At 40.7% G+C, this 27,496-nt stretch overlaps 1 protein-coding gene and 1 long non-coding RNA gene across 7 annotated transcripts in view; one reads left to right on the top strand and one right to left on the bottom strand.

The window, feature by feature from the left end:
• Window positions 1-18,659, top strand: part of LOC103791260 (uncharacterized) — a 29,776-nt gene extending 11,117 nt beyond the window's left edge. Inside the window, exons 3-4 of the long non-coding RNA XR_013532078.1 lie at window positions 1,143-1,241; window positions 18,301-18,659. This is a non-coding gene — a long non-coding RNA (uncharacterized LOC103791260). The remainder of the gene's footprint in view (window positions 1-1,142; window positions 1,242-18,300) is intronic.
• SLC22A4 (solute carrier family 22 member 4) overlaps window positions 8,536-27,496 on the bottom strand; it is a 54,269-nt gene continuing 35,308 nt past the window's right edge. For 2 of the 6 annotated variants that reach the window (XM_078364870.1, XM_002744609.7), the window contains 5 exons: window positions 22,165-22,265; window positions 18,295-18,509; window positions 17,242-17,424; window positions 11,677-11,812; window positions 8,536-8,961 (listed from right to left, as the gene is read on the bottom strand). In XM_078364870.1, the coding sequence (XP_078220996.1) occupies window positions 8,886-8,961; window positions 11,677-11,812; window positions 17,242-17,424; window positions 18,295-18,509; window positions 22,165-22,265 (711 nt within the window). In that variant the 3' untranslated portion in view covers window positions 8,536-8,885. Of the gene's footprint in view, window positions 8,980-11,676; window positions 11,813-17,241; window positions 17,425-18,294; window positions 18,510-22,164; window positions 22,266-27,496 lie in introns of all 6 variants that reach the window. The other 4 variants (XM_008991405.5, XM_008991389.5, XM_078364869.1 and 1 more) reach the window with 3 other exon arrangements.

Genomic DNA, 27,496 nt, shown 5'->3' on the forward strand with positions numbered 1-27,496 from the left:
TGACTCAGAGATAAATCGGTGACCCTAGGTTGTGCATTGATCAGTACATCAATAATTTGAGAAACTCATAAGATTCCTTACTCAGGGACAAGGTGTCACCATGAATCACTAGACCTTCCCAAGGTGGGTTAATATGGAAGACTCGTTACTTTTATTTTTATTTTTTGAGACGGAGATTTGCTCTTGTTGCCTAAGCTGGTATGCAATGGTGTGATCTTGGCTCACTGAAACCTCTGCCTCCCGGGTTCAAGCGATTCTCCTGCCTCAGCCTCCTGAGTAGCTGCTATTACAGGCATGTGCCACCACGCCTGGCTGATTTTTTGTATTTTTAGTAGAAATGAGGTTTTACCATGTTAGCCAGGCTGGTCTCAAACTCCTGATCTCAGGTGATCTGCCCACCTCAGCCTCCCAAAGTGCTGGGATTACAGATGTGAGCCACTATGCCCAGCCACCTGTTTACTTTTAAAGTAAACTGTCAAATGTGACCTGTATGTTGTCACCATGAATAATTTGTCATTCCAATTGGGAAACTTCTGGAATGAAAGGTGGAAGTGAGGGTTATTAATAATTAACACTGGGTCCATGGAGAGAAGCCATGACTGTCCTGGACAAACTGTCATGTGTAATCATTCTACTTATAGACCATTGTAAGGACTTGGGCTTTAAAAAATCTGACTGAGATGGGAAGCAATTGGAAGGTTTTGAGCAGAAAAGTAACATGATATAACTGAGATAGCCCTGAACTACTATGCTGAGAGTAGATTGAAGGGGTGTAGGAGCAGCCTTAATGAGGAAGGATTGGCTGGGGACTAATGGGATACAGTCAAGAAACTGGATTCTACATATGCTGAAATTATGGCAAAAGACTTTATTGACAGACTGGATGTGGAGTATGGGAGGAAGAGCAGCCAGGAAAATGAAGTTGCCATTTACTGAGAGGGGGAAGACTTCAGGAAGAGCAGATATGGGATGAAATTAAGAGCACATGTTAAAATTTAGACATGCTGTATTTGAGACACCTATTGTATGTCCAAATCAAGTGGGCATTTACTATACAAGCCTGGAGTTCAGTTCTCTTTATATATTGGTGATCTTCAATGCAGAGATGATATTTAAACCATGAAACTGGATTTTTTTAAAAGGAAGAAGACCGAAGACTAAGTTCTGGGCACTCCAATTGTAGGCAGTAGTGGAGATGAAGAAAAACCAGAGCACTATATGGTAAAGGAGCAGCCAACAAGGTAAGAGGAAAATCAAGCAAGTGTCATTTTGTTGTTGTTGTTGTTTTTGATATGTAGTCTCACTCTGTCACCCAGGCTGGAGTGCAGTGGCACAGTCTCTGCTCTCTACAACCTCTGTCTTCTGGATTCAAGTGATTTTCCTGCTTCAGCCTCCCAACTAGCTAGGAATTCAGGCGCATGTCACCATGCCTGGCGCAAGTGTCATGTTGTAGAAAGCAGGTCAAGGATGAAAGAGAAATGAGTTTGTCAGATGCCTTGAGAGGTCAGGTAAGATGAGGACTATGAACTGATTGTTGAATTCAGAAACATGCAGGTCACTAGGGACCTTGATAGAGATGCTCTGATGAAAGGTGAGGGCTAAAGCTCAATTGTAGTGGGGCCAAATGAAAATTAGAAGAAAAAAGTCTTCTAATCAACTTCTATAGCAATCTTCTGAAGACTTTGGCTGTTAAGGAACAGGGAGAAATGGAGCAGGAGCTGAAGGCAGAAACTGAGTCAAGAGAGAGCTTTTACAGCCTGTTTGCTTACTGAATGGAAAAGATCCAGTAGATAGGGAAAAGATTTATGATGGGGGAGTCAGGAGAATTGCTGGAGCAACATCTTTGAGTTGGTAAGGGAGTATGGGGTGGGGTGGGTAAGAAGTGTATAAGGCTGGGGCCAAGCATGGTGGCTCACACCTGTAATCCCAGCACTTTGGGAAGCTGAGGCAGGCCAATCACTTGAGCCTAGGAGTTCAGTACTAGCCTGACCAACATGGCAAAATCCTGTCTCTACTAAAAATACAAAAATTAGCTGTGTGTGGTGGTGCATGCCTCTAATCCTAGCTACTTGGGAGGCTGAGGCACAAGAATCGCTTGAACCTGGGAGGCAGAGGTTGCAATGAGCCACGATCATGCCACTGCACTCCAGTGGGGAGGAGAGACCATTCATCTCAAGGAACAGGAGAAAAGACAAAGTGTGTGGGTACAGATGGAGTTAGGTTGGTGGATTATGGTGCTTGTAGAGGTTCTCTCCCTTGCTTCTATTTTCTAAGTGAAATAGGAAGCCATGGCACAGCTGAGGGTGAACACAGGGAAGGAAATGATGGAGTTCTGAAGAGAAAGAAGGTCCTCCAGGATAGAGAATGAACCAGGGCAATTAGGATCCTCTTGAAGTCGTTGATGGTCAGTTTAAAGTGAAACCAGTAGAGAAAGATCCAAGATGGCCGATCGCTAACATCCTGGGATTGCAGCTCTCAGGGAAGGCGCGGAGAACTAGAGGACGCCACACTTTCAGACAAAGTCTGGTCGCTCACGGAGCAGAAGATCCCCCAGTGGTGGAAACACACGAGTCGCCAGCGCGACTCTCGTGGTCGGCACAGCGGTTCCGCCGGCACCTTGGCACGGCAGCGCTTGGCGCAGAGTAAACGGGACCAGGGACCGGTTCCCCTTCTGACCGAGGTTTACGGAAACAAGAAGGAAACCCGACAGGAGAATCCTGGGCAGAAAAGCACCATCAGTTTTAATGCCGCAGCTCTGGCCCTGGGAACTAACAACCTGGACGTCCACTCAAGAGACCTAATCTGAAAGTTGGTAATTTCAAAGATGACAGGAGGATAAATTTACAATGACGGGAAGAAACCAGCGTAAAAAAGCTGAGAATACTCAAAGTCAGAACGCCTCTCCCTCTAAAGATGATCACAGCTCCACATCAACAATGGAACAAGGCTTGATGGAGAACGAGCGCCTCCTGATGACAGAATCACTCTTCAAGGAATGGATAATAACAAACTTCGGTGAGTTAAATGAACATGTTGTAGCCCAACGTAAAGAAACTAGGAACTTTGAAAAAAGGTTTGATGAAATCCTATTGAGAATAGACAACTTAGAGAGGAGTATGAGTGAATTAATGGAACTGAAGAATACAATACAGGAACTCCGAGAAGTATGCACAGGTTTAAACACTCGAATTGTTCAAGCAGAAGAAGGGATATCAGAGGTCAAAGTCCAACTTAATGAAATAAAATGTGAAGAAAAGATTAGAGAAAAAAGGATAAAAAGGAATGAGCAAAGTCTCCAAGAAATGTGGGACTATGTGAAAAGACCAAATTTACGTTTGATAGGTGTACCTGAATGCGACGGAGAGAATGAATCCAAGCTGGAAAACACCGTTCAGGATATTATTCAGGAAAATTTTCCTAAACTAGCAAAGCAGGTCAACATTCAACCCCAGGTAATACAGAGAACACCACAAAGATATTCCTCAAGAAGAGCAACCCCAAGGCACATAATCGTTAGATTCACCAGGGTTGAAACGAAGGAGAGGATACTAAGGGCAGCCAGAGAGAAAGGTCAGATAACCCACAAAGGCAAGCCTATCAGACTTAACAGCAGATCTCTCGGCAGAAACTCTACAGGCCAGAAGAGAGTGGGGGCCAATATTCAACATCCTCAAACAGAACCTTCAGCCCAGAATTTCATATCCAGCCAAACTAAGCTTCACAACTGAAGGAAAAATAAAATCTTTTATGAACAAGCAAGAACTCAAGAGATTTTATTACCACCAGGCCTGCTTTACAAGAGCTTCTGAAAGAAGCATTACACACAGAAAGAAACAACCAGTATTAGCCTTTCTAAAAATACACCAAAAAGTAAAGAGCACCAACATAAAGAAGAATTTACACCAACACATGGATAAAACAGCCAGTCAACATCAAATGGCAGTAACCCTAAATTTAAATTGACTAAATTCCCAATCAAAAGACACAGCCAAAACCCAACGGCATGTTACATCCAGACCTGTTTCACATGCAAGGATACACAAAGACTCAAAACAAAGGGATGGAGAAAGATTTACCAACCAAATGGAGAGCAAAAATAAATAATAAATAAATAAAAAGCAGGAGTTGCAATTCTTGTATCGGATAAAATAGATTTTAAAGCAACAAAGATATAGTGGTAAAAGGATCAATGCAACAACAAGAGCTAACGATCCTAACGCCCAGATAGGAGACTTCGATTCAATGAGACAGAAAATTAATAAGGATATCAAGGACTCGAACTCAGATCCAGAACAAGTAACCTTAATAAATATTTATAGAGCTCTCCACTTCAAATACACAAAATATACATTCTTGTCAATACCACATCATACCTACCCATTAGTTTAAATGAAACATTGATTGGCCATTATTAATACCCAATTTTTTTCAAAATAAAGCAATATTTCCATTTACTCTCCCTCTTTCTCTTCCTCTTTCTTCCTCTCCTTTGCTCATTATTTTTTTTTCTTTCCTTCTCTCAAAAAAAAAGAAATCAACTTGTAAACCTCTAGATCCAGGTCGGCAATGTCTCTTTCATTGCTTGATTTCCTTTCTTCCCTTCCCTCCCTCCCTACTTCCTCCCTTCCTTCCTTCCTTCATCCCTTCCTTCCTGCCTTCCTCCCCCCGCCAAAAAAAATAAATAAAATAAAGTGAAACCAGTCAGTTGGAATATATTTTCCAGCTACATTTGGCTATGCAGGTGCCAAAAAGAAGTAGGAGGGAGGTTAGATTTAACCAGCTTTATAGTTTCCCCAAAAAGCAAGGCAGATAAGAAAGGGACATGAAAGTTGATTATGATGATTAAGCATGGAATTTAAGCTGTCCAAGAAGGAGAGTGAGGACATGAGTAAGGTGAGAGATAGAGAAAATGTAGACATCTTTGCCAGGTATGGAGCTAAACACAGCATGCATTCTCTTGCGTAATCCCCACCCAAATGGAACTGTTATCATCCCTCTTTACAGATGGAAAAGCTTAGTTTTAGGGAAGACTATAACTTGCTCAAGGTCACACAGTTGATTGAGAAGTGGCAGACTCAGCATCAGGTACAGGACACTTGTCTTCAAAGGCTGTGTACTTAGCCCTATTTGCTTTAACTGGAGTATTAGTGGGCATTTAAAAAAATTGACGCATATGTAGAAAGGATGGTAATTTTGTCCAATATGTTTTTGTTAATGTTTTTCCATCTTGTGTTAATTTTAAGATATTCTGTTGTACAGAATACTTTAAAAGTTTATAGTAAAATCTATGTATCTTATCTTCAATTTCCTATTCACCTTAAAATTAAATATCACCTATATTTTCTTCTAGCTTTTGATTTATTTACTCTTGGCTGTATTTTATTTACATTTATTACATTTGGGACTTTAGTTGATCAGGAATTAATCTGGTATGTGATTTATGGTGGGATGCTATTTTTCCCCCAGTTTTTCCATTTATTCAGCTTATCAATTGTCCCAGCACCAGTCTTCAACAGTGTATTGATTTCTTGATAACTTATAATTCCCCTTTATCATATGTTTCAATTTTTTTTTTTTTTTTGAGATGGAGTCTTGCTCTGTCGCCAGGCTGGAGTGCAGTGGCACCATCTTGGCTCACTGCAACCTCTGCCTCCCGGGTTCAAGTGATTCTTCTGCCTTAGCCTCCCGAGTAGCTGGGACTACAGGCGTGTGCCAAACTCTTGGCTAATTTTTGTATTTTTAGTAGAGATGGGGTTTCACCATGTTGGCCAGGATGGTCTTGATCTCTTGACCTAGTGATCCACCTGCCTCGGCCTCCCAAAGTGCTGGGATTACAGTCATAAGCCACCATGGTTGGCTTAACATATGTTATAGTTTTATCAACACTTGGGTCTGTTTCTGTGATACCGCTTCTATTTCTTTGATTAATTTGTGTGTGTGTGTGTGTGTGTGTGTGTGTGTGTGTGTGTGTGTATGTGTGTTTTCCAGGAAATCCAGAGTAGTCATCCTGCATTTTTATATATGTGAGAGAACATTTCCCCTTATCACAGATTTTTTTTAAAAAATTTCTTTTTTTTTTTTGAGATGGAGTCTTGCTCTGTTGCCAGGCTGGAGTGCAGTGGTGCAGTCTTGGCTCACTGCAACCTCTGCTTCTTGGGTTTAAGCAATTCCCCTGCCTTAGCGTCCTGCGTAGCTGGGACTACAGGCACACACCACCACACCTGGCTAATTATTTGTAGTTTAGTAGAGACGGGGTTTCACCATGTTGGCCAGGATGGTCTCAATCTCCTGACCTCGTGATCTGCCCCCCTTGGCCTCCCAAAGTGCTGGAATTACAGGGGTGAGCCACTGCACCCAGCCAAAAGTTTCTTAAACATACTGCATGCATATTTGTTCTTTCAGATGCTGTTTATAACTATTTTTTAATTTTTAAAAATATTAATTTTAATTATATTAGGACTATCAGTTAATTTGGTGAGAATGGCAAGTTCACAACATCCATTCTTCTCATTCAGGAACATGGTAAATCTCCATTCAAATCTCAATACAATTAAATAATTTATTCACTTAGGTTTTATATATTGCTTATTAAAATTATTTCTAGGTAACTTATGAGTTAATCAGAAAAGTTCAAGATAAGAATCTTGAAATAATGACAGTTATTCAAGATGTTATGTAAACGGGTCCTTTGGAATATAACATAGTATGAATTTGCATTTGAGAATAATTAATTTTAGAAGGTGATACCACCAAGCAGTATATCAAAAACTGGTGGCCCCCTATTTGTACACAGGTGTGGCTGTGTGGGATATGTTGAAGGGTGAGTAGCTTGTCACTTTAATTGAAAGAGAAGCCACTTTCAATGAAAGCATGTTGCCCCAAGTCTCCAGGAGCAACTTCTTGCTATGTTATCATCTCAGCATGCCTAATACACAGTGAGACACATAGCTGACATTTATTTTCTGAGCTTATCTTATGTAATATGTTAATCAATTAGTCCAAACGTGTCCAAACTGCAGCCCAGGATGGCTTTACATGCGGCCCAACATAAATTTGTAAACTTTTAGAAAACATTATGAGATTTTTTTCTGTGACTTTTTTTTTTTTTTTAGCTCATCAGCTATTGTTATTGTTAGTATATTCTATGTGTGGCCTACAACAATTCTTCTTCTTCCAGTGTGACCCAGGGAAGCCAAAAGATTGGATACCCCTGCATTAGTGGCTTTTATCTTTCATGCTGCTTATTTGCGGCACTGAGGTTCCAATACTGCTGACCTGATAGATATGGGTTCAAGAGGACACAGCCGAATACTATGCTTAGGGAAAGAACGGTTTTGAAGGCTTTCCAGATTGTCAGCTTTGACGATTTCTTCCTCGGTGTGCACCCCTCGTGGCTATGAGGCACATAAATCACCTCTACCAATCTGTGCAGTTTTTCTGATTATGTATTCACCAGCAAAATATATCTTAAGCCAGTTTTAGGAAACAGGAGGTTTAGTTATGTGCTCAACAAAAGCACAATAAACGGGGACCATTTAATGGTGTAGGGGTTGTGAGGTGTAGCTGCTGAAACTATATCTAGGAGCTGTCTTGCTGCCTTCTTGCAGGCAGATAGGCCAGATGAGCCAGGCTAAAATACAATTATTATCTGCCATTGTGGTATAATATGAAATATGGATACTTGGTCTTTGTCTCAGTTCTTGTCATAGAGTTCCCCAAACCTCGAGAATTTCCTGAGTGGTAGGAGTATCTCATTAGTCATAATGAGCCCCTTGGATAACTCCTGAGTTTGTGCTAATGAGGTTACTTAATGTGGGGCCCTACATATTCTTATGATGGGGCTAGTCACCAGAAAGACCAGGGCATTTGAGGATTAGAGGTTTGGAACTTTCAGCTCTACCCACTGACCTCTGGGTGGAGGGAGGTGCTGGAGATCAAGTTCTCTAAAAACTATTGAACAAGATTTGAGGAGCTTCCAGTAAATGCATCCACAAGCTGGGAGGGCAGTGCACCCTAGTTTCACTGGGACAGAAGCTCTTGTGCTTGAGATCTTTCCAGAACTGGCCCTACATGCTGTTTCATCTGGCTGTTTATCTGTATTCTTTATAATAAAATGACAAATGTAAAGGTTTAGCTGAGTTTGATGAGCCTTTCTAGCAAATTAATTGAACCCAAGAAGTGGGCTGTGGAAACTCTCATTTATAGCTGGTAGGTTAGAAGTGTGTGTGGCTTGGATGCTCAAATGGCATCTGAAGAGGGACGGAACACACATGTGGGATCTGACACTATCTCCCCACAGATAGGGTCAGAGCTGTATTCCATTATAGAACACCCTGTTGGTATCTGCTGGAGAATTGCTTTGTGTGTGAGGAACCCTCCCCTGCCCCCTAACACATCTGATAACAGAAGTATTCTGGCTTGAGTGTGAGAGTAGAGGATAAAAATGGTTTGTTTTAAATGTGCTGATTCACTTCCACATGTACACACACACACACACACACACACACACACACACACACACATTGTTGTCTAATATTTGCATTAATACAATGACATTTTTATTTGGATAGTATTTATATGATTGGAAATGAGTGTTAATCTTTATATGTATTTTACTAGTCCTTGACTAACATGTTTTCAAGATAGCTTACCAATCCATTTCATCAAATTAATGAGTAAGGAGGCTCTCTAAAAATGGTTGGTTAGTAAAGCAAGGACATTATCTGAAGAATCATCCAGAGTTTACTATATGAGGAGCACTTCTTGATAGCAAGGTCCATTTTCGTGTCAATTGTTACAGTCAGTCCACTTCAGTGGGAATGACAGATTTCTCCACAGGGTCTTATTTATCTGTTTTTCATTTACCAAATTGGGTAGATATTTTATCAGAATGCAGTTATTAGAACCTTGGGATTTTCTTCTATCTCCATTGAGTCTCTTGTTTTTTTCCCAGATCTGAACCTGAAAATAAAATAGATGCTAAAGAAAATTAAATATTCAAGACTTTCCTCCTCAAAATGCTGCAAACTGATATTGAAAAATATTTCTCCAATTAATGAACAATTATTTGAACTCTAATGAAACCCTCATAGTGTAGATATAGTATTTTATGCTTTTAAACATCTGAAGCCACTTTCTTAATTAAGCATAAGAGCCAAAATTTAAACTGTTTCACAGTTTTCTCAAGCAAAGGATAGAGGGAGGCATGAAATTCTTGGCAATTAAAGTTAATACTGAAATAGTTCTATCATTAGAAGAAAACAGCTTATCAAAAATGGGCACTTTGGGCTGTAAATGTCCTGTCAGGGATCAGAATTAATTCACATGGAGGCTTATGTTTATCAAGGCCAGGCACTGAGAACACTATTTTTTATAGCCTCAAAATAGCCATATGAAATATCTCCATATAACAGACAGGAATACTGAGGCTTAGTGAATATTAAGTGATATGCCCAAATTTTTGTGGTAGATTTGGGTTTTAAAGCCAGGCAGTGTTACTCAAAACTCTAAACTTCTCCTACAATACCACTAATCTTTTAAATGTTTTCTGTAGTGTCATAAAAAGATACTGGTCTTTGTCTCTGGAATCTCTTATAATTTTCAGAGTGATAGCAGGTGATAAGAGCTTCTTTTGTTCTAATGAGGCAGCCTTAGATAGCTGGCTACCAGAAGACTAAGCCTTGATTAGAAACCTGGAACTTTCAGCTCTACCCTCCTCCTAACCTCTAGGGAGAGGAGAGGGGCTGGGGATAGACTTAATAATCCTCATGCCAAGGTGACTAACCTCCATGAAAACCTCTAAATGATGGGGTTTGGAGAGCTTCCGAGTTGGTGACCACATCCATGTGCCAGGAGGGCAGTGCACCTTAACTCCACAGGGACAGAAGCTCTGCCCTCAGGACCTTTTCAGACCTCTCCCTATGTACCTCTTCATCTGGCTGCTCATTTGTATCCTTTATAAGAAACCGAGAATGATCAGTGTTCTCCTGAGTGCTATTAGTCATTCTAGCAAATTATCAAACCCAAGGAGGGGAGTTGTTGGAACCCTAGACTTTGCAGCAAAGTCAGGGAGAAATGTGGGGAACTGGGGACTTGATAGTTGTGAGTGATGACTGAAGTGAGGCAGTATTGTGGGACTGAGTCTTTATACCTGTGGAGTCTGATGCTAACTTCAGGTATTGTCAAAATTGAACTGGATTGTAGGACACTCAATAGGTGTCAGAATTGGTTCGTGTCAAGAAGAAAAACCCTTGCACAATCTCATAGGCCAAAAAAAATGATTTTGAATTGTTTTATTTTTACATTTCCCTATTAATGTGGACAAATTCCTTTTTTGATGTGTATATTAGACATTGAAGTGACTTATTCTGTAAACTGTCTGTTCTTGTCCTTTGCTGGTTTTCCTACTGAATTGTTTGTCTTTTTCTCACTGATTACTATGAGCTTTTTGTATATTAGGTATGTTAGCCTTATGTCTAGATTTTGTGTAGCAAATATTTTCTCCTGGCTTATTGACTTTTGTCTTTGTGGGTGGTTTCTTTTGCCTTGCCCATAATTTTAAAAATGTACGATCAGATATATCAATCTTTTCCTTTATGGCTCTTTGATTTTATGTTATGCTCAGAAAGATCTTCTCTGAGGTTATACACATATTTGTTTTCTCCTGGTACATTTATGATTTTACATTTTTAGGCCTAAATTTTTTAACTGTCTGGATTTTATCTTGATGCATTTTTCTTTCTTTTTTTTTTTGAGATGGAGTCTCACTCTGTCACCCAGGCTGGAGTGCAGTGGCGAGATCTTGGTTCACTGCAACCTCCACCTCCCCGTTCAAGTGATTCTCCTGCCTCAGCCTCCAGAGTAGCTGGGATTACAGGGGTGTGTCACCACACTTGGCCAATTTTTGTATTTTTAGTAGAGACAAGGTTTTACTATGTTGGCCAGGCTGGGCTTGAACTCCTGACCTCAAGCAAATTTGCCTGCCTTAGCCTCCCTAAGTGCTGGGATTATAGGTGTGAGCCACTGTGCCCAGCCAATGCATTTTTTTTTTAAGATCCAGTTTTTTTATTCATTCAAAATGTCTAGCTGAATGTTCTAATGCCTTTTACTTAATTAACTTTTCCCCCTTGACTTTGCTACCTTTTATTACATACTGAATTTTTATATTTTCTTGGGTTTTATCCTGAACTCTATCCTTTTCCATTGGTTTCTATTCCTATACCATTATCACACTGTTTTAATTACTGTTGTTCAACAGTATGCTTTAATATTATTATTATTATTATTGAGATGATTTTCACTCTTGTTGCCCTTGGCTCACTGCAGTCCCTGCCTCCTGGGTTTAAGTGATTCTCCTGCCTCAGCCTCCCGAGTAGCTGGGATTACATGTGCCTGCCATCATGCCTGGCTAATTTTTTGTATTTTTAGTAGAGATGGGGTTTCACTGTGTTGGCCAGGTTGGTCTCAAACTCCTGACTTCAGGTGATCCACCTGCCTCAGCCTCCCAAAGTGTTGGGATTACAAGTGTGAGCCACCATGGCTGGCCAACAATATGCTTTATTATCTGATAGAGCTAGTCTCTACTTATTCCTCTTCTCTTTCAGAACCTTCGCAGCTTTTCTTCCATGCTTATTCATCTTAAAGCATTTTGGTATCATTTTGTTAAGTTCTACTTACCATTTCACTTTCTGCATCTGCTCTAAGGTTTCTGGAAGAGTCGTTCCCAAACTTTCAGGGAAAAAAAGGGTGATGATTCCAATCAGGACAGTCAGACTACCCATGACAATGTAGGGCAGCATTCTGTTGTAGGCACCTATAAAGCATGGGACATAAGAACATCAACAAAATACAAGGACTCTCTGGACACTCTTGAGCATCATTTTGTGAAGGTGGTGAACAGTATGAGAGTGGTTTTAAATCTGAACATTTTCAGAGAAAAACAGTAAGCAAAATATCCGTTTCCTTTTGGCAGATAACATTGTGCATTTCTATAATGCTTTTGCATTATCATAAAGTTTTTCATTCTTTCCTGTCAACTGGTATCCTCTAAGCTACTACTCACTCATGTGTGACAGACATTCCTTTGGGAGGTTCTTTGCCTACCAGAGTTCTCTTCTTAAGGTAGAGGTAATTGGAAATGGGGGTTAGGAGGACATCAAGGAGAAGGAGGTTAACCAGGATGTTTCAGGGATAGGTTTGGCCATGATAAATCTGGTGTGATCTCTGCTTTTGCCCAAACTAGTAGGATGCAGTGGAAAGTTAGGTCCACAGAGCTATGAGACTCAAAAAAAAAAAAAGGAAAAATCTAAGTATTATGTTCACTCCAGATTAAATCAGTAAATAATAAATATCAGGCACTTTCTGCAAAGGCACTATGTGCCTGGATTTGGCTTCTTTTTGCAGCATTTACATGTGTTGGGTTAATATATAATCTCTTCTTTATGAAGTTTTACTCACACTGAAGAACAACAGATCCTCATCTTGCTTTGCCTCTGTATACATATAGAGCTTATAGAGGAGCAGCACACCCATGGATTTCATTTGACCCAAAACATAAGGAAAATATTGTTCTTGAAGCTTTTCTGAGGCCTCTGTGTCACTAACAGGAGTAGCTACTGAAGAGTAGAAGGTTCTTGGACTCCCTGTCTTATATGTACTGGTGTCTGACCACTGGACTGTCTGAGCATGGTTTGAAAGTACAGGGAAGGACAAAGGGAAAAATAACAACACTCTGTATAATCTGCTATCTTAGGTGTGGCTCAGGGCAACTGTGCAGAATACGTTTAAGTTAGGAAATGTTTCTCTTTCTCTGTAAGGGTTTGGATTATACCTTTCTTAAGAATTCATATATATTTTCAGGGGTGTGTGTGTATGTGTGTGTGTGTGTGCCTGTGTGTACCAGTAGGTAACTAATTGAGCAATTGATGAGGTGTGTCTACATTTCTCACCAGTGGAGTCCTTAATGAGAATCAGGTATGGAGTGTCAGATTCTACCTGAGGTTGAACATTGCTGCTGAAACACCTCTATGGTGTCATTTCAGATTGACACCTTTGAGTATACTAAAACTAAAATTGTCTTCATTACAAAGATACCATAAAGTCAAGATGCAAATGGTAAACTATAAAAAATATTTGCAACATATGTACAAAGGGCTAATTTCTTCCATTGCAAAGAGCTTGTATAAATAAAATGAAAAAGATGGTAAAACTTCTCTCTACTAAAAACACAAAAAATTTAGCTGGGCTTGGTAGCATGCGCCTATAGTCCCAGCTCCTAGGGAAGTTGAGACAGGAGAACTGCTTGAACCTGGGTGACAGAGGTTGCAGTGAGTTAAGATTGCACCACTGCACTCCAGCCTGGACGACAGAGCGAGACTCAGTCTCAAAAAAAAAAGTGGCGGGCGGGAGGAGAACATGAGCAGTCAGTTCACTGAAAGATAAATAGAATGGCCAATAAATGCACAAAAATATGTTTAACTGCATTCATAAATAAATAGGAATGAAAGTAACGATGATAGCAATTTTTTACATAAGAGATGACCAATGATAAAAAAAATTAGGTAGGCCAGGTGCTGTGGCTCATGCCTGTAATCCCAGTACTTTGGGAGGTTGAAGCAGGTGAATCACTTGAGGCCAGGAGTTTGAAACCAGCCTGGGCAACATGGCAAAATACTGTCTCTACCAAAAATAATTAGCTGGGCTTAGTGGTGTGTATGCCTATAGTCCCAGCTACTTGGGAGGCTGAGGCGGGAGGATCTCTTGAACCTAGGAGATTGAGGCTGCAGTGAGCTGGGATCTAGGATCACATCACTATACTCCAGAGTGAGACCCTGTCTCAAAAAAAAAAAAAAAAAGAGAATTAGGTAATCTTTATTGTTGGTGAGATTATTAGAAGCAACCACTCTTGGAACGATCCAAGATGGCCGATCGCTAACATCCCGGGATTGCAGCTCTCAGGGGAGGCGCGGAGAACTAGAGGACGCCACACTTTCAGACAAAGTCTGGTCGCTCACGGAGCAGAAGATCCCCCAGTGGTGGAAACACACGGGTCGCCAGCGCGACTCTCGTGGTCGGTGCAGCGGTTCCGCCGGCACCTCGGCATGGCAGCGCTCGGAGCAGAGTAAACGGGACCTGTTCCCCTTCTGACCGAGGTTTGGAGCCCCGGGAAGGCAGAGTCGCCTACTACGGAAACAAGAAGGAAGCCCGACAGGAGAATCCTGGGCAGAAAAGCACCATCAGTTTTAACGCCGCTGCTCTGGCCCTGGGAACTAACAACCTGGACGTCCACTCAAGAGACCTAATCTGAAAGTTGGTAATTTCAAAGACGACAGGAGGATAAATTTACAATGACGGGAAGAAACCAGCGTAAAAAAGCTGAGAATACTCAAAGTCAGAACGCCTCTCCCTCTAAAGATGATCACAGTTCCACATCAACAATGGAACAAGGCTTGATGGAGAACGAGCGCCTCCTGATGACAGAATCACTCTTCAAGGAATGGATAATAACAAACTTCGGTGAGTTAAAAGAACATGTAGCCCAACGTAAAGAAACTAGGAACTTTGACAAAAGGCTTGATGAAATCCTATTGAGAATAGACAACTTAGAGAGGAGTATGAGTGAATTAATGGAACTGAAGAATACAATACAGGAACTCCGAGAAGTATGCACACGTTTAAACACTCGAATTGTTCAAGCAGAAGAAGGGATATCAGAGGTCAAAGTCCAACTTAATGAAATAAAACGTGAAGAAAAGATTAGAGAAAAAAGGATAAAAAGGAATGAGCAAAGTCTCCAAGAAATGTGGGACTATGTGAAAAGACCAAATTTACGTTTGATAGGTGTACCTGAATGCAACGGAGAGAATGAATCCAAGCTGGAAAATACCCTTCAGGATATTATTCAGGAAAATTTTCCTAAACTAGCAAAGCAGGTCAACATTCAACCCCAGGTAATACAGAGAACACCACAAAGATATTCCTCAAGAAGAGCAACCCCAAGGCACATAATCGTTAGATTCACCAGGGTTGAAACGAAGGAGAGGATACTAAGGGCAGCCAGAGAGAAAGGTCGGATAACCCACAAAGGCAAGCCTATCAGACTTACAGCAGATCTCTCGGCAGAAACTCTACAGGCCAGAAGAGAGTGGGGGCCAATATTCAACATCCTCAAAGAACAGAACCTTCAGCCCAGAATTTCATATCCAGCCAAACTAAGCTTCACAACTGAAGGAAAAATAAAATCTTTTATGAACAAGCAAGAACTCAGAGATTTTATTACCAACAGGCCTGCTTTACAAGAGCTTCTGAAAGAAGCATTACACACAGAAAGAAACAACCAGTATTAGCCTTTCTAAAAATACACCAAAAAGTAAAGAGCACCAACATAAAGAAGAATTTACACCAACACATGGATAAAACAGCCAGTCAACATCAAATGGCAGTAACCCTAAATTTAAATTGACTAAATTCCCAATCAAAAGACACAGCCAAAACCCAACGGCATGTTACATCCAGACCTGTTTCACATGCAAGGATACACAAAGACTCAAAACAAAGGGATGGAGAAAGATTTACCAACCAAATGGAGAGCAAAAATAAATAATAAATAAATAAAAAGCAGGAGTTGCAATTCTTGTATCGGATAAAATAGATTTTAAAGCAACAAAGATATAGTGGTAAAAGGATCAATGCAACAACAAGAGCTAATGATCCTAACACCCAGATAGGAGACTTAGATTCAATGAGACAGAAAATTAATAAGGATATCAAGGACTCGAACTCAGATCCAGAACAAGTAAACTTAATAAATATTTATAGAGCTCTCCACTTCAAATACACAAAATATACATTCTTGTCAATACCACATCACACCTACCCATTAGTTTAAATGAAACATTGATTGGCCATTATTAATACCCAATTTTTTTCAAAATAAAGCAATATTTCCATTTACTCTCCCTCTTTCTCTTCCTCTTTCTTCCTCTCCTTTACTTTTTTTTTTTTTTTTCTTTTCTTCTCTCAAAAAAAAAGAAATCAACTTGTAAACCTCTAGATCCAGGTCGGCAATGTCTCTTTCATTGCCTGATTTCCTTTCTTCCCTTCCCTTCCTCCCTCCCTCCCTCCCAGCTTCCTCCCTTCCTTCCTTCCTTCCTTCATCCCTTCCTTCCTCCCTACCGTCCTTCTTCCCTTCCTTCCTGCCTTCCTCCCCCCCCAAAAAAAAAAAAAAAAAAAAGAAGCAACCACTCTTATCTATCTCTTATCTATTAATAATTGGATTGTAATTTCATACAATATTTAGAGTTCAATTTGGCAATATCTATGAAATTTTTTAATGGCACTTTTGCTCCAGGAATTTTACTTTTATGAATCTATCTGTGAATCCAAATATACGAAAGTAAATTCAGAAAGGGTGTAGGAGCATAGGAGAATGTTTGTTGTAATGTTCTTTGTAGTAGCAAAAACCTGGAAATGACCTGCATGTTCTCCATTCATTGGAGCCCAGTTAAATAAATTATGTGTATACATATATTGGAAGAACTATGTACTTATTTTAAAAAGAAGGTAAAGGAGCAATATGTAACCATTTAGAAGGATATTCTGATACAACGTTAAGTTCTAAAAGTTTCAATGTATATAATGTTATTTGTGTGTTTATTATTTTTATATTATTTAATTTATTTATTTGAGATGAAGTTTTGCTCTTGTTGCCTAGACTGGAGTGCAATGGCAAGATCTTGGCTCACTGTAGCCTCCGCCTCCTGGGTTCAAGCAATTCTCCTGCCTCAGACTCCCGAGTAGCTGGGATTATAGGCACCCACCACCATGCCCAGCTAATTTTTTGTATTTTTAGTAGAGGTTTTGCCATGTTGGCCAGGCTGGTCTCGAACTCCTGATCTCACGTATCTGCCTGCCAAAGTGCTGGGATTGCAGGTGTGAGCCACCATGCCTGGCCTGCTTGTGTGTTTAAAAAATTATATAGCCGCCACCCCTCATGCTCCATCTTTGTCCATGCCATTAAAAAATTTCATAGATATTGCAAAATATGTGTACATGATGTTGCGCAAAACAAAATGTCTACTCACCAAACAATTCATGTTGCCTTTCTAGGGCTCCTCCTGGAGAGGAGACGTGAACTTGTACTTTTTTCCAGAGCATTCTATGCTATTTGGAGTTTTCACAATGAAAATATTTTATATTGAAAGCTAATTTAAATGAAGGATAAATGGACAAGATGCAGCTCACCGAGGTAAACGAAGTAGGGGGCAATGATGCTGCCCACTCTGGAGGCCATGGATGTGACCCCCACCGCCATGTTCCTGACCAGGGTTGGGTAGAGCTCAGCAGTAAAGACATACAGCATGGAGAAAGCAGAGGTGATCCCAAATTTTCCCAGCATGACCAGACCAATAGATAAGAAGTAATAATCTGGAAAAGAGACCTGGTGTAAACAAGGGTGCTTTTAGAAGTGATACTTTCTTATCTCAGTTGTTTTTATTGTCCTTTTTGCTTCAGTGGGAGTGCTTTTATTAACATAAATGTATTCCCAAATAGCCTTTTCTCTTCAAATGTCCTAACACTTGGGCATGGACAAAGATGGAGTGTGATGGGTGGCTTTGTACTTTGTTCTACTCTTATTCTAGGTCATTAGTGCATTCAGTGACCTTTGTCCACTTGTCTTTTGTTTGTTACAACAGTTTCATGGTAAGCTATTAACATGTTAATATAGTTAAGTTTTATCTTCAAAGAAGAGGGCCAATCCTTTCTATCCTGTTATTATCTATCTTATTATTAAGAAATGTGTATTTCTATTACTATCAATAATTTATTGACATTTTAATATGAGAACGTCAGACACAAGGGAAATAGGGAAGCTCATATCCTTTTGTGTGCTATTTAACTACTTAAAGATTCAGACCAGAAAACCACTGAATGTATCCTGGAACCAACATGTTCTATTCACTGTAATACTTGAATATACACCCAAGGAAAAGGTTTGACAGTAGCCAGAAATTAGGAATCATGACTATGACTCAAAGGGAGATTTTAGGTGAGTCTTTCTGTGAAGGGGAGGACTGGGAGAGTTACTCTTCCTCTTTGGTGCTTTCTGCTTCTCCAAGGCTGTCTCTTCTGTTTGTTGAACACAGGAAACAATATACATAGTGAGCAATCACCTGTCTGATTGACTTATGAATAGCTTATGATGTAAAGGCTGAATAAGGGATCAGTGACTCAGAAGCAGCCTAGTCAATATGTGGGTCTTTTCTGGTAAGCTGTTCATCTTGGTTAACTTCTTACCTGCAGGTACCAGTTGAATGAAGAGAAGCACACCTCCTCCCCAGAACAGTACTGCAGCTATGATATAACGCCTGGGCAGGGTTCGAAGTAGCAGCCAGGCTATAATGTAAGCTGGAACTTCAATCAAGGCAGAGAGGAAACAGTTCAGGTAGGCATCTCCATGTAAATTAGGAGCATCCAGAGACAGAGCAAAGTAACCCACTGAGGTCAGCATCCTGAGAAAAAAAGGTAAAAATGACAATGGGATGGTGTGAATCTCTCTAAGGTTTTATGATGGTCAAGAAATTGTCTATATCTTGCTGTCCTATAAGTAGCCACTACCCTCACTGGCTACTTAAATTTAAATAAAGTAAAATTAAATAAAATTACAAATTCATTTCCTTAGTTATACTAGCCACACTTCAAGTTCTTAATAGTCATGTGTAGCTAGTGGTTGCTCCATTGAACAACATAGATATAAAACATTTCTATCACTGCAGAAAGTTTTACTGGACAATGCTAGTCTAGATATATACCAAATTCAACAATACCTTTTCTCAGTTAGTTGATTTCAAGTTTTCCTATTTCCTGAATAGTTTGTACCTCCTCAATCTCTTAGAGCTATTATTTGAAGAAAAACTATTAGTCACATCAGTGAACATAAAATACAGATTTCATTCTTTAACAAAAAAGAAGATACAAGGATTATACTGTGGGATCCACTTAGAGTAAATTCTGATTCTCTTTAGGCAAAAGAGGAATGTCCCTTAATGCTTCCAAGTATCAGACTGCAGCCTGTGCATCCTGTCATTATAGTTAACTTTCATGTACAAGCTTCTCCGTGGGCTGGGCGTGGTGGCTCACACCTGAAATCCCAGCACTTTGGGAGACTGAGGCAGACAAATCACCTGAGGTCAAGAGTTTGAGACAAGCCTGGTCAACATGGTGAAACCCCGTCTCTACTAAAAAATACAAAAATTAGTTAGGCATGGTGGTATGCACCTATAATCCCAGCTACTTGGGAGGCTGAGTCAGAATTGCTTGAACTCAGGAAGCAGAGGTTGCAGTGAGCCAAGATCGCACCATTGTACTCCAGCCTGAGTGACAGAGCAAGACCCCAGACCCCATCTCAAAAAAAAAAAAGCTTCCCCATGGAAAAAATTACTATGTAACTGAGTACCCTCATTTTTTCTAAGAGATAGTTTATTCTCTCTCTTCTTTTCTCATTCCTCCTTTTCCGTACTTTCTACTTGCTCTTTAGAAGTGCCTTTGTTTTTGTTTTGTTTTTGAGACGAAGAGTCTTGCACTGTCACCCAGGCTGTAGTGGAGTCTCCAATCTCGGCTCACTGCAATCTCTACCTCCTGGGTTCAAGCAATTCTCCTGCCTCAGCCGCCCAAGTAGCTGGGACTACAGACACGCACCACCATGCCCAGCTAATTTTTTTGTATTTTTAGTAGCAACGGGGTTTCACCATGTTGGCCAGGATGGTCTCGATCTCCTGACCTCATGATCCACCGGCCTTGGCCTCCCAAAGTGCTGTGATTACAGGCATGAGCCACTGCACCTGGCCCTAGAAGTGCCTTTTAACCCTCTCTTCACTGGACACTATGTGCAGGGCAAGTTTATCTAACTATGTGCTTAGAAGCTCCAGAGCAGAACTCTTACTCCCTGGGAGATTTCCTCAAGAGATAACAGTCAATTTCCAGCCCAAAGAATGCCTGCTAGAGTTTTCAGCCACCTGTACAACCTATTTCTGCCCATGAAGGCACCTACTCAACTGCCCAGTAGATAATGCCTCCCAAAGTGTTGGGATTACAGGCATGAGCCACTGCGCCTAGCCCTAGAAGTGCCTTTTAACCTCCTCTTCACTGGACACTCCCTGCAGGGCAAGTTTGTCTAACTATGTGCTTAGAAGCTCCAGAGTGGGACTCTCACCCCCTAGGGGATTTCTTCAAGGTATAACAATTTCCAACCCAAAGTGTGCCTGCTAGAGTTTTTGGCCATATGTACAGCCTATTTCTGCTCATGGAGGCACCAACTCAACTGCTCAATAGATAACGTCGCAAGCTAGCACTGGGACCCCTCACCTGCTTGCGTCCTCCCCTGCCTTTTAAAAGTGCCTGCTTTCTCCTCCAAAAAGAGAAGCGGTACCCTTCAGGCAGGAAGCCGATACCCTTCTCCATAAGTTAGCTTTGGAATAAAAAGTCACTTTCCTTACATCAGACCTTGCTCTTGTTAATTGGACACTGCAAGCTGTGAGTGACTGAATCTGCATTTCTGTGACAACTGCACTATACAGATGCCCCTGTGTAGAAATTTGCTTATTATTAACATGACCGAGAAGCAGAGGATATTTGAAAAATGCTTTCAGGAACACTGATGGATCTTTTTATACATACTAGACCCAAATCAGATAACCATAAGGACCAATTCATAAACAAAACAAATAATTAAACTTTACTGATCAAGGGTTCTTAGTGATTTTCCCATTTAGTAATAGGAGCAGCTTAGATAGAACTAGTGACTAATTTTTTATTAGCTTAATAGCACTATTACCTCAGAACATTTGCATCAGAGATATATACTGAAATGTAAGAACTAAGAAGGTCATGTACCTGGGACACACTTGCTTAATTCAGAGGCATAAGTTCTATCACCGATCTCTTCTAATTGCCAGGTAGGATGGCCCTTAAAAATAAGTTCCAGCGCGGTGGCTCACACCTGTAATCCTAGCACTTTGGGAGGCTGAGGTGGGTGGATCACCTGAGGTCAGGAGTTCAAGACCAGCCTGGCCATCATGGTGAAACCCCATCCACCAGTTCTGATGTTCATCTTTTCTGTATGTGTGTGTAAACTGGAACTTCAATCAAGGCAGAGAGGAAACAGTTCAGGTAGGCATCTCCATGTAAATTATGAGCATCCAGAGATGGGGTGTGTATGTGTGTGTGTGTGTGTGTGTGTGTGTGTGTATGTGTGCGCGTACGCGTGCATGTGTATGCTGCCATCATAGAGTAGGAATTTTCTTTTTTCCTTTCTCTTTTTTCTTGGCAGATAAATTATTGAATCTAATCTATAAAGCCAATTCATTATTTCTGTGCCTTAAAGCCACTTGTTAGTTTGCTATTGGCAAGTGTAAAAAGCTTATCAAGGCTCCAATCCACGTAATGGGGATTTAGGTTATTGTAGCCTCACTGTTCAATTGCCGGGTCAGTTTTAGGAGCAGGAGCTGAATTAGCATCTCTGCCTCAGGCACCAGGGATATCAATAGTCTTAATCTTAAAAATTTTGGTGGGGAGGGAATCCTTACCCAGGGACATCAATGATATCTCAATCCCATAACTTTAGGAGAGGGGAAGGCTTTCCCTTTGGGCCCCAGTACTGCAGACTTAAATACTGTTCCCTGTGCCTTTCTTTCTTTCTTCTTCTTCTTTTTTTTTTTTTTTAATAGAGTGTTGCGCTGCTGCCAAGGCTGGAGTGCAGTAGCACAATCTAGGCTCACTGCAACCTCTGCCTCCCGAGTTCAAGTGATTATCCTGCCTCAGCCTCCTGAGTAGCTGGGATTACAGATATGCACCACCATGCCAGGCTGTTTTTTGTATTTTTAGTAGAGACGGGGTTTCACCATGTTGGCCAGATTGATCTCAAACTCCTGCCCACCTCAGCCTCTCAAAGTGCTGGGATTACAGGCGTGAGCCACTGCACCCAGTGACATTTTTCAGCATCCAGTCTCATGAACTGAATCTAGGCATTTCAAAATAATTTAGAACTTTATAATTTTAATTTTTCCTTAGGAAAACCCAGGTGTTGCCATAATGTTCCTCAGAGTCAAAGAAAATCAGTTGCATACTTACATGCTGAATATCTGCATTTCCAGGTCACTTATTACTTACCATAGCAGCAAAGACATAATGGTCATTATGGCAATATTCTGAGTTCTGAACAGGTCCATAATGAAAGCTTTTTGCTGCTTCAGGGTATTTAGCTCCTGTAACTAAAATAATGCAAATAACCATGAGATTAAGAGGTAGTAAGGAAGTATCTTTGGCTATGATGCATGGGGAAAACGTATGCATGCAACTCTCACTTCACCCTGACTATGCTTAGAAGTGTGGTAATTGGAGGCAATAGGGCATCTACATATATGACGCTTATTCTGACACTTTAAAATGTTTGTAGCCCATTTTAAACAGAAGCCTTTTAAATATATGACACCCCCTCCCCTGTCTCATTACACAAAGAATATTGGCTAACACAGCCTTTTTCTGATTGACAGTCATCACTATGGATGGCCTTTACCACACTGATCTGTGATCCTCAGGAATGCCTATTGAAGGGTAGGGCCATGTAGTCCGTTCCTTGAGGCCACCTCTGCTTTTTACACTTCTCCATTTTGTTTGTTTGTTTGTTTTTTGAGATGGAGTCTTGCTCTGTCACCCAGGCTGTAGTGCAGTGGCACAATCTCAGCTCATTGCAACCTCTACCTCCCAGGTTCAAGTGATTCTCCTGCCTCAGCTTCCTGAGTAGCTGGGATTACAGGCAGGCACCACCACATCTGGCTAATTTTTTGTATTTTTAGTAGAGATGGGGTTTCACCATGTTGGCCAGGCTTGTCTCAAACTCCTGACCTCAGGTGATCCACCCACCTCAGCCTTCCAAAGTGCTGGGATTACAGGTCTTAGCCACCAGACCCAGCCTATTCTTTTACTTTTAATTTGCTGACAGTAATTTGACATGAGTTATGAATCAAGGTAACCAAGCTGAGTAGAATTGAAACTAACAAAAAAATTATTAGGCTCTAACTTCTCCCTAGAGGTGGGGAATCTCTAGGGGATGAAGTACCAGGACTTGGTGACTGTGGCCCTATGGCACATGCGCAGTAAGAGACTGATGGAGGAGTTTCTATTATGAAGAAGTGAGAGTGCCAGGCCTGCCTTGACAGCAGGTGCTCGCCTTCTTTCTAGGAATAATCAGACACTTATGGAGCTTACAGCCACATTGCCTTTTCTCTCCTGCACTATTTGAACTGTAGAGCCCCAGAACATGCCCCCAGCAGAATAACCCTGGTATTACAACAAAGCAAAGCCACTGCATAAACTAGTGGGAAAGACATCATCTTGGAGGGTTCTGGGGTGGTACACACAGACAGGATCTGTGGACCAGGCCTGTGCTAACACTTGGTGGTTCCATGGGGCCCTTATCAAATGCAGATTGCCAGGTCCCTCCCTGGGCTTGCCTACTTTGACTCTTTTATACAGAGGCCTGAGAATCTGTATTCTTTTTTTTTTTTGAGAGAAGGAAAGAAAAAAAAAGGAGTGAAGGAGAGGAAGAAAGATGAAGAAAAAGAGGGAGAGAGTACGGAAATGTTGCTTTATTCTAAAAAAAAATGGGTATTAATAATGGCCAATCAATATTTCATTTAAACCTTTGAGTAGGTGTGATGTGGTATTGACAAGAATGTATATTTTGTGTATTTGAAGTGGAGAGCTCTATAAATATTTATTAAGTTTACTTGTTCCGGATCTGAGTTCGAGTCCTGGATATCCTTATTAATTTTCTGTCTCATTGAGTCTAAGTCTCTATGTACTGGGTGTTAGGATCGTTAGCTTTTGTTGTTGCATTGATCCTTTTACCACTATATCTTTGTTGCTTTAAAATCTATTTTATCAGATACGAGATTTGCAACTCCTGCTATTTATTTATTTATTTATTTTTGCTCTCCATTTGGTTGGTAAATCTTTCTCCATCCCTTCGTTTTGAGTCTTTGTGTATCCTTGCATGTGAAATGGGTCTAGATGTGGCATACCATTGGGTTTTGGCTATATCTTTTGATTGGGGGATTTAGTCGATTTAAATTTAGGATTACTGCCATTTGATGTTAACTGGCTGTTTTATCCATTTGTTGGTGTAAATTCTTCTTTATGTTGATGCTCTTTACTTTTTGGTATATTTTTAGAAAGACTAATACTGGTTGTTTCTTTCTATGTGTAATGCTTCTTTCAGAAGCTCTTGTAAAGCAGGCCTGGTGGTAATAAAATCTCTGAGTACTTGCTTGTTCATAAAAGATTTTATTTTTCCTTCAGTTGTGAAGCTTAGTTTGGCTGGATATGAAATTCTGGGCTAAAAGTTCTGTTCTTTAAGGATGTTGAATATTGGCCCCCACTCTCTTCTGGCTTGTAGAGTTTCTGCTGAGAGATCTGCTGTAAGTCTGATAGGCTTCCCTTTGTGGGTAACCTAACCTTTCTCTCTGGCTGCGCTTAGTATTTTCTCCTTCGTTTCAACTCTGGTGAATCTAACGATTATGTGCCTTGGGGTTGCTCTTCTTGAGGAATATCTTTGTGGTGTTCTCTGTATTACCTGGGGTTGAATATTGTCCTGCTTTGCTAGTTTAGGAAAATTTTCCTGAATAATATCCTGAAGAATATTTTCCAGCTTGGATTCATTCTCTCCGTCACATTCAGGTACACCTATCAAATGTAAATTTGGTCTTTTCACATAGTCCCACATTTCTTGGAGACTTTGCTCATCCCTTTTTATCCTTTTTTCTCTAATCTTGTCTTCTCATTTTATTTCATTAAGTTGGACTTCGACCTCTGATATCCTTTCTTCTGCTTGAACAATTCGAGTGTTTAAACCTGTGAATACTTCTCGGAGTTCCCGTATTGTATTCTTCAGTTCCATTAATTCACTTATATTCCTCTCTAAGTTGTCTATTCTCATTAGGATTTCGTCAAACCTTTTTTCAAAGTTCTTAGTTTCTTTACATTGGGCTACAACATATTCTTTTAACTCACAGAAGTTTCTTATTATCCATCTTCTGAAGACTGATTCTGTTAATAGGATGCGCTCCTTCTCCATCAAGCCTTGTTCCCTTGTTGATGAGGAACTGTGATCCTCTTTAGAGGGAGAGGCGTTCTGATTTTGAGTATTCTCAGCCTTTTTAAGCTGGTTTCTTCCCATCATTGTAAATTTATCCACCTGTTGTCTTTGTAATTACCAACTTTCAAATTAGGTCTCTGAGTGGAAGTCCAAGTTGTTAATTCCCAGGGCCGAAATATGAGCAACCCACTGCACTGGCCAAAACAGCTGCGTTAAGACTGATGGTGCTTTTCTGCCCGGGAATCTCCAGTCTGGCTTCCTTCTTGAGTCCGTAATAGGCGACTCTGCCTTCCCGGAGCTCCAAACCTCGGTCAGAAGGGGAACCAGTCTCGTTTACTCTACACCAAGAGCTGCCGTGCCGAGGTGCCGGCAAACCACTGAGCTGACCACAAGAGTCGTGCTGGCGACCCATGCGGCTCCTCCAAACCTCGGTCAGAAGGGGAACCAGTCCTGTTTACTCTGCACCAAGAGCTGCCACGCTGAGGTGCCAGAAAAACCGCTGTGCCGGCCACAAAAGTCGTGCTGGCGACCCGTGCACCTCCTCCACTGGGAATCTTCTGCTCTGTGAGCAACATAAATTTGTCTGAAAGTGTGGCGTCCTCTCATTCTCTGCGCTTTCACTGGGAGCTGCAATCCCGAGATGTTAGCGATCAGCCATCTTGGATCGTTCCCCTGAATCTGTATTCTTAAAGTACTTGGGTGATTGCGATGAGCAGCCAGGATTGGAAACCTCAGAACAAGAATATCCTTCTATCCAGTGGTTGTCCCTGGCATCAGTGGAGCCACCAAAATGTCTTTGGATCAGGTACCAGGAGCAGGTTGAAGGTGCTTCTTCTGAAGCCAGGGTGCTCAAGACTGTTTTCTAAGACAGTACTCTATATCTTTTCCTGTCCACTGCCTCTAACATGAAGTGAAAAATCACAGTTGTTAAGAGAATGTACTTTGGTACCTGGGAGAACTAGGTTCCAAATCTCAGTTTAACATCTGCGTGATCCTGGGCAAGTTACTTAACTTCGTTGTACCTTAGTTTTTTCTTTTGAAGAAAATGCATGAGCATTAAATGAGCAGAACACAGTGCTTGGCATTTGGTAGGCTCGTCAATATCATTCTAAATAGGCTGCATTTGCTGGCACAGGGCTCTACAGATCCTCCTAAAGAGGATCCTACGGGAGGTGAGCAGGGGAGATGACTGGGCCTCAGGAAAGCACAAGCCTTTTTTTCCCCTCAATGGGTTTGTTCAATTGAGGCTACATGTGCATCATGGTACGAAGAAAGAAGGTGCTGTCAGGCTGAGAATGGTGGCTCACACCTGTAGTCCTAGCACTTTGGGAGGCTGAGCTCAAGAATTGCTTGAGCTTAGGAGTTTGAGACCAGCCTGAGCAACATAGTGAAGTCCTGTATCTACAAAAAAATACATAAAGTTAGCTGGGTGTGGTGGCATGTGCCTGTAGTCCTAGCTTGGGAGGTTGAGGTGGGAGGACTGTTTGAGTGTGGAAGGTTGAGGCTATCGTGAGCTGTAATCACATGACTGCACTCCAACCTGGGCAACACAGCGAGACTCAAAAAAAAAAAGTATGTGTATATATATGTATGTATGTATGTATATATATATATATATATACACACACACATACATGCATACATGTTTTTTGTTTGTTTGTTTGTTTGTTTGTTTGTTTTTGGAGATGGAGTCTTGCTCTGTCACCCAGGCTGGAATGCAGTGGCACAATCTCAGCTCACTGAGATCAGCCACACACAAACATATATATATATATATATATATATATATATATATATATATACACACACACACACACATACATATACATACATACATACATGTATGTGTGTATATATATTTATATATATGCGTATATATACATATATACGCATATATATTCTAATATATACATATATGTATATATATGAATATATAGACCTATGTATACATATATACACACATATATATGTATGTCTGTGTATATACATAGGTCTATATATTCATATATATGTATATACACATATATATATACACACACATTTATATAGTGCATGTGTATGTGTGTGTGTGTGTGTGTGTGTATATATAAAGATATATTAAGGCACTGTCAGAACCATGTGTTTCAACATTGGACTGTATTCTTATTTGTCCATAACTGTATATCTCTTATCTATTTTATGATTGCTTTCATCCATATAGGTGGATCCCTACAACTAGACTGTTAGATTCACAGATAGGAATCAGGACACATAGCTGATAAATACCGATAAACACCCAGCACAGCCCTGAAGGGCAGAAGTGTTAGACGACACTCCCAGTGTTGTTGTTATTTTATCCATTTAAAT

This window comes from Callithrix jacchus, chromosome 2 (genome assembly GCF_049354715.1).
Source record: "Callithrix jacchus isolate 240 chromosome 2, calJac240_pri, whole genome shotgun sequence".
Taxonomy (NCBI): domain Eukaryota; kingdom Metazoa; phylum Chordata; class Mammalia; order Primates; family Cebidae; genus Callithrix; species Callithrix jacchus.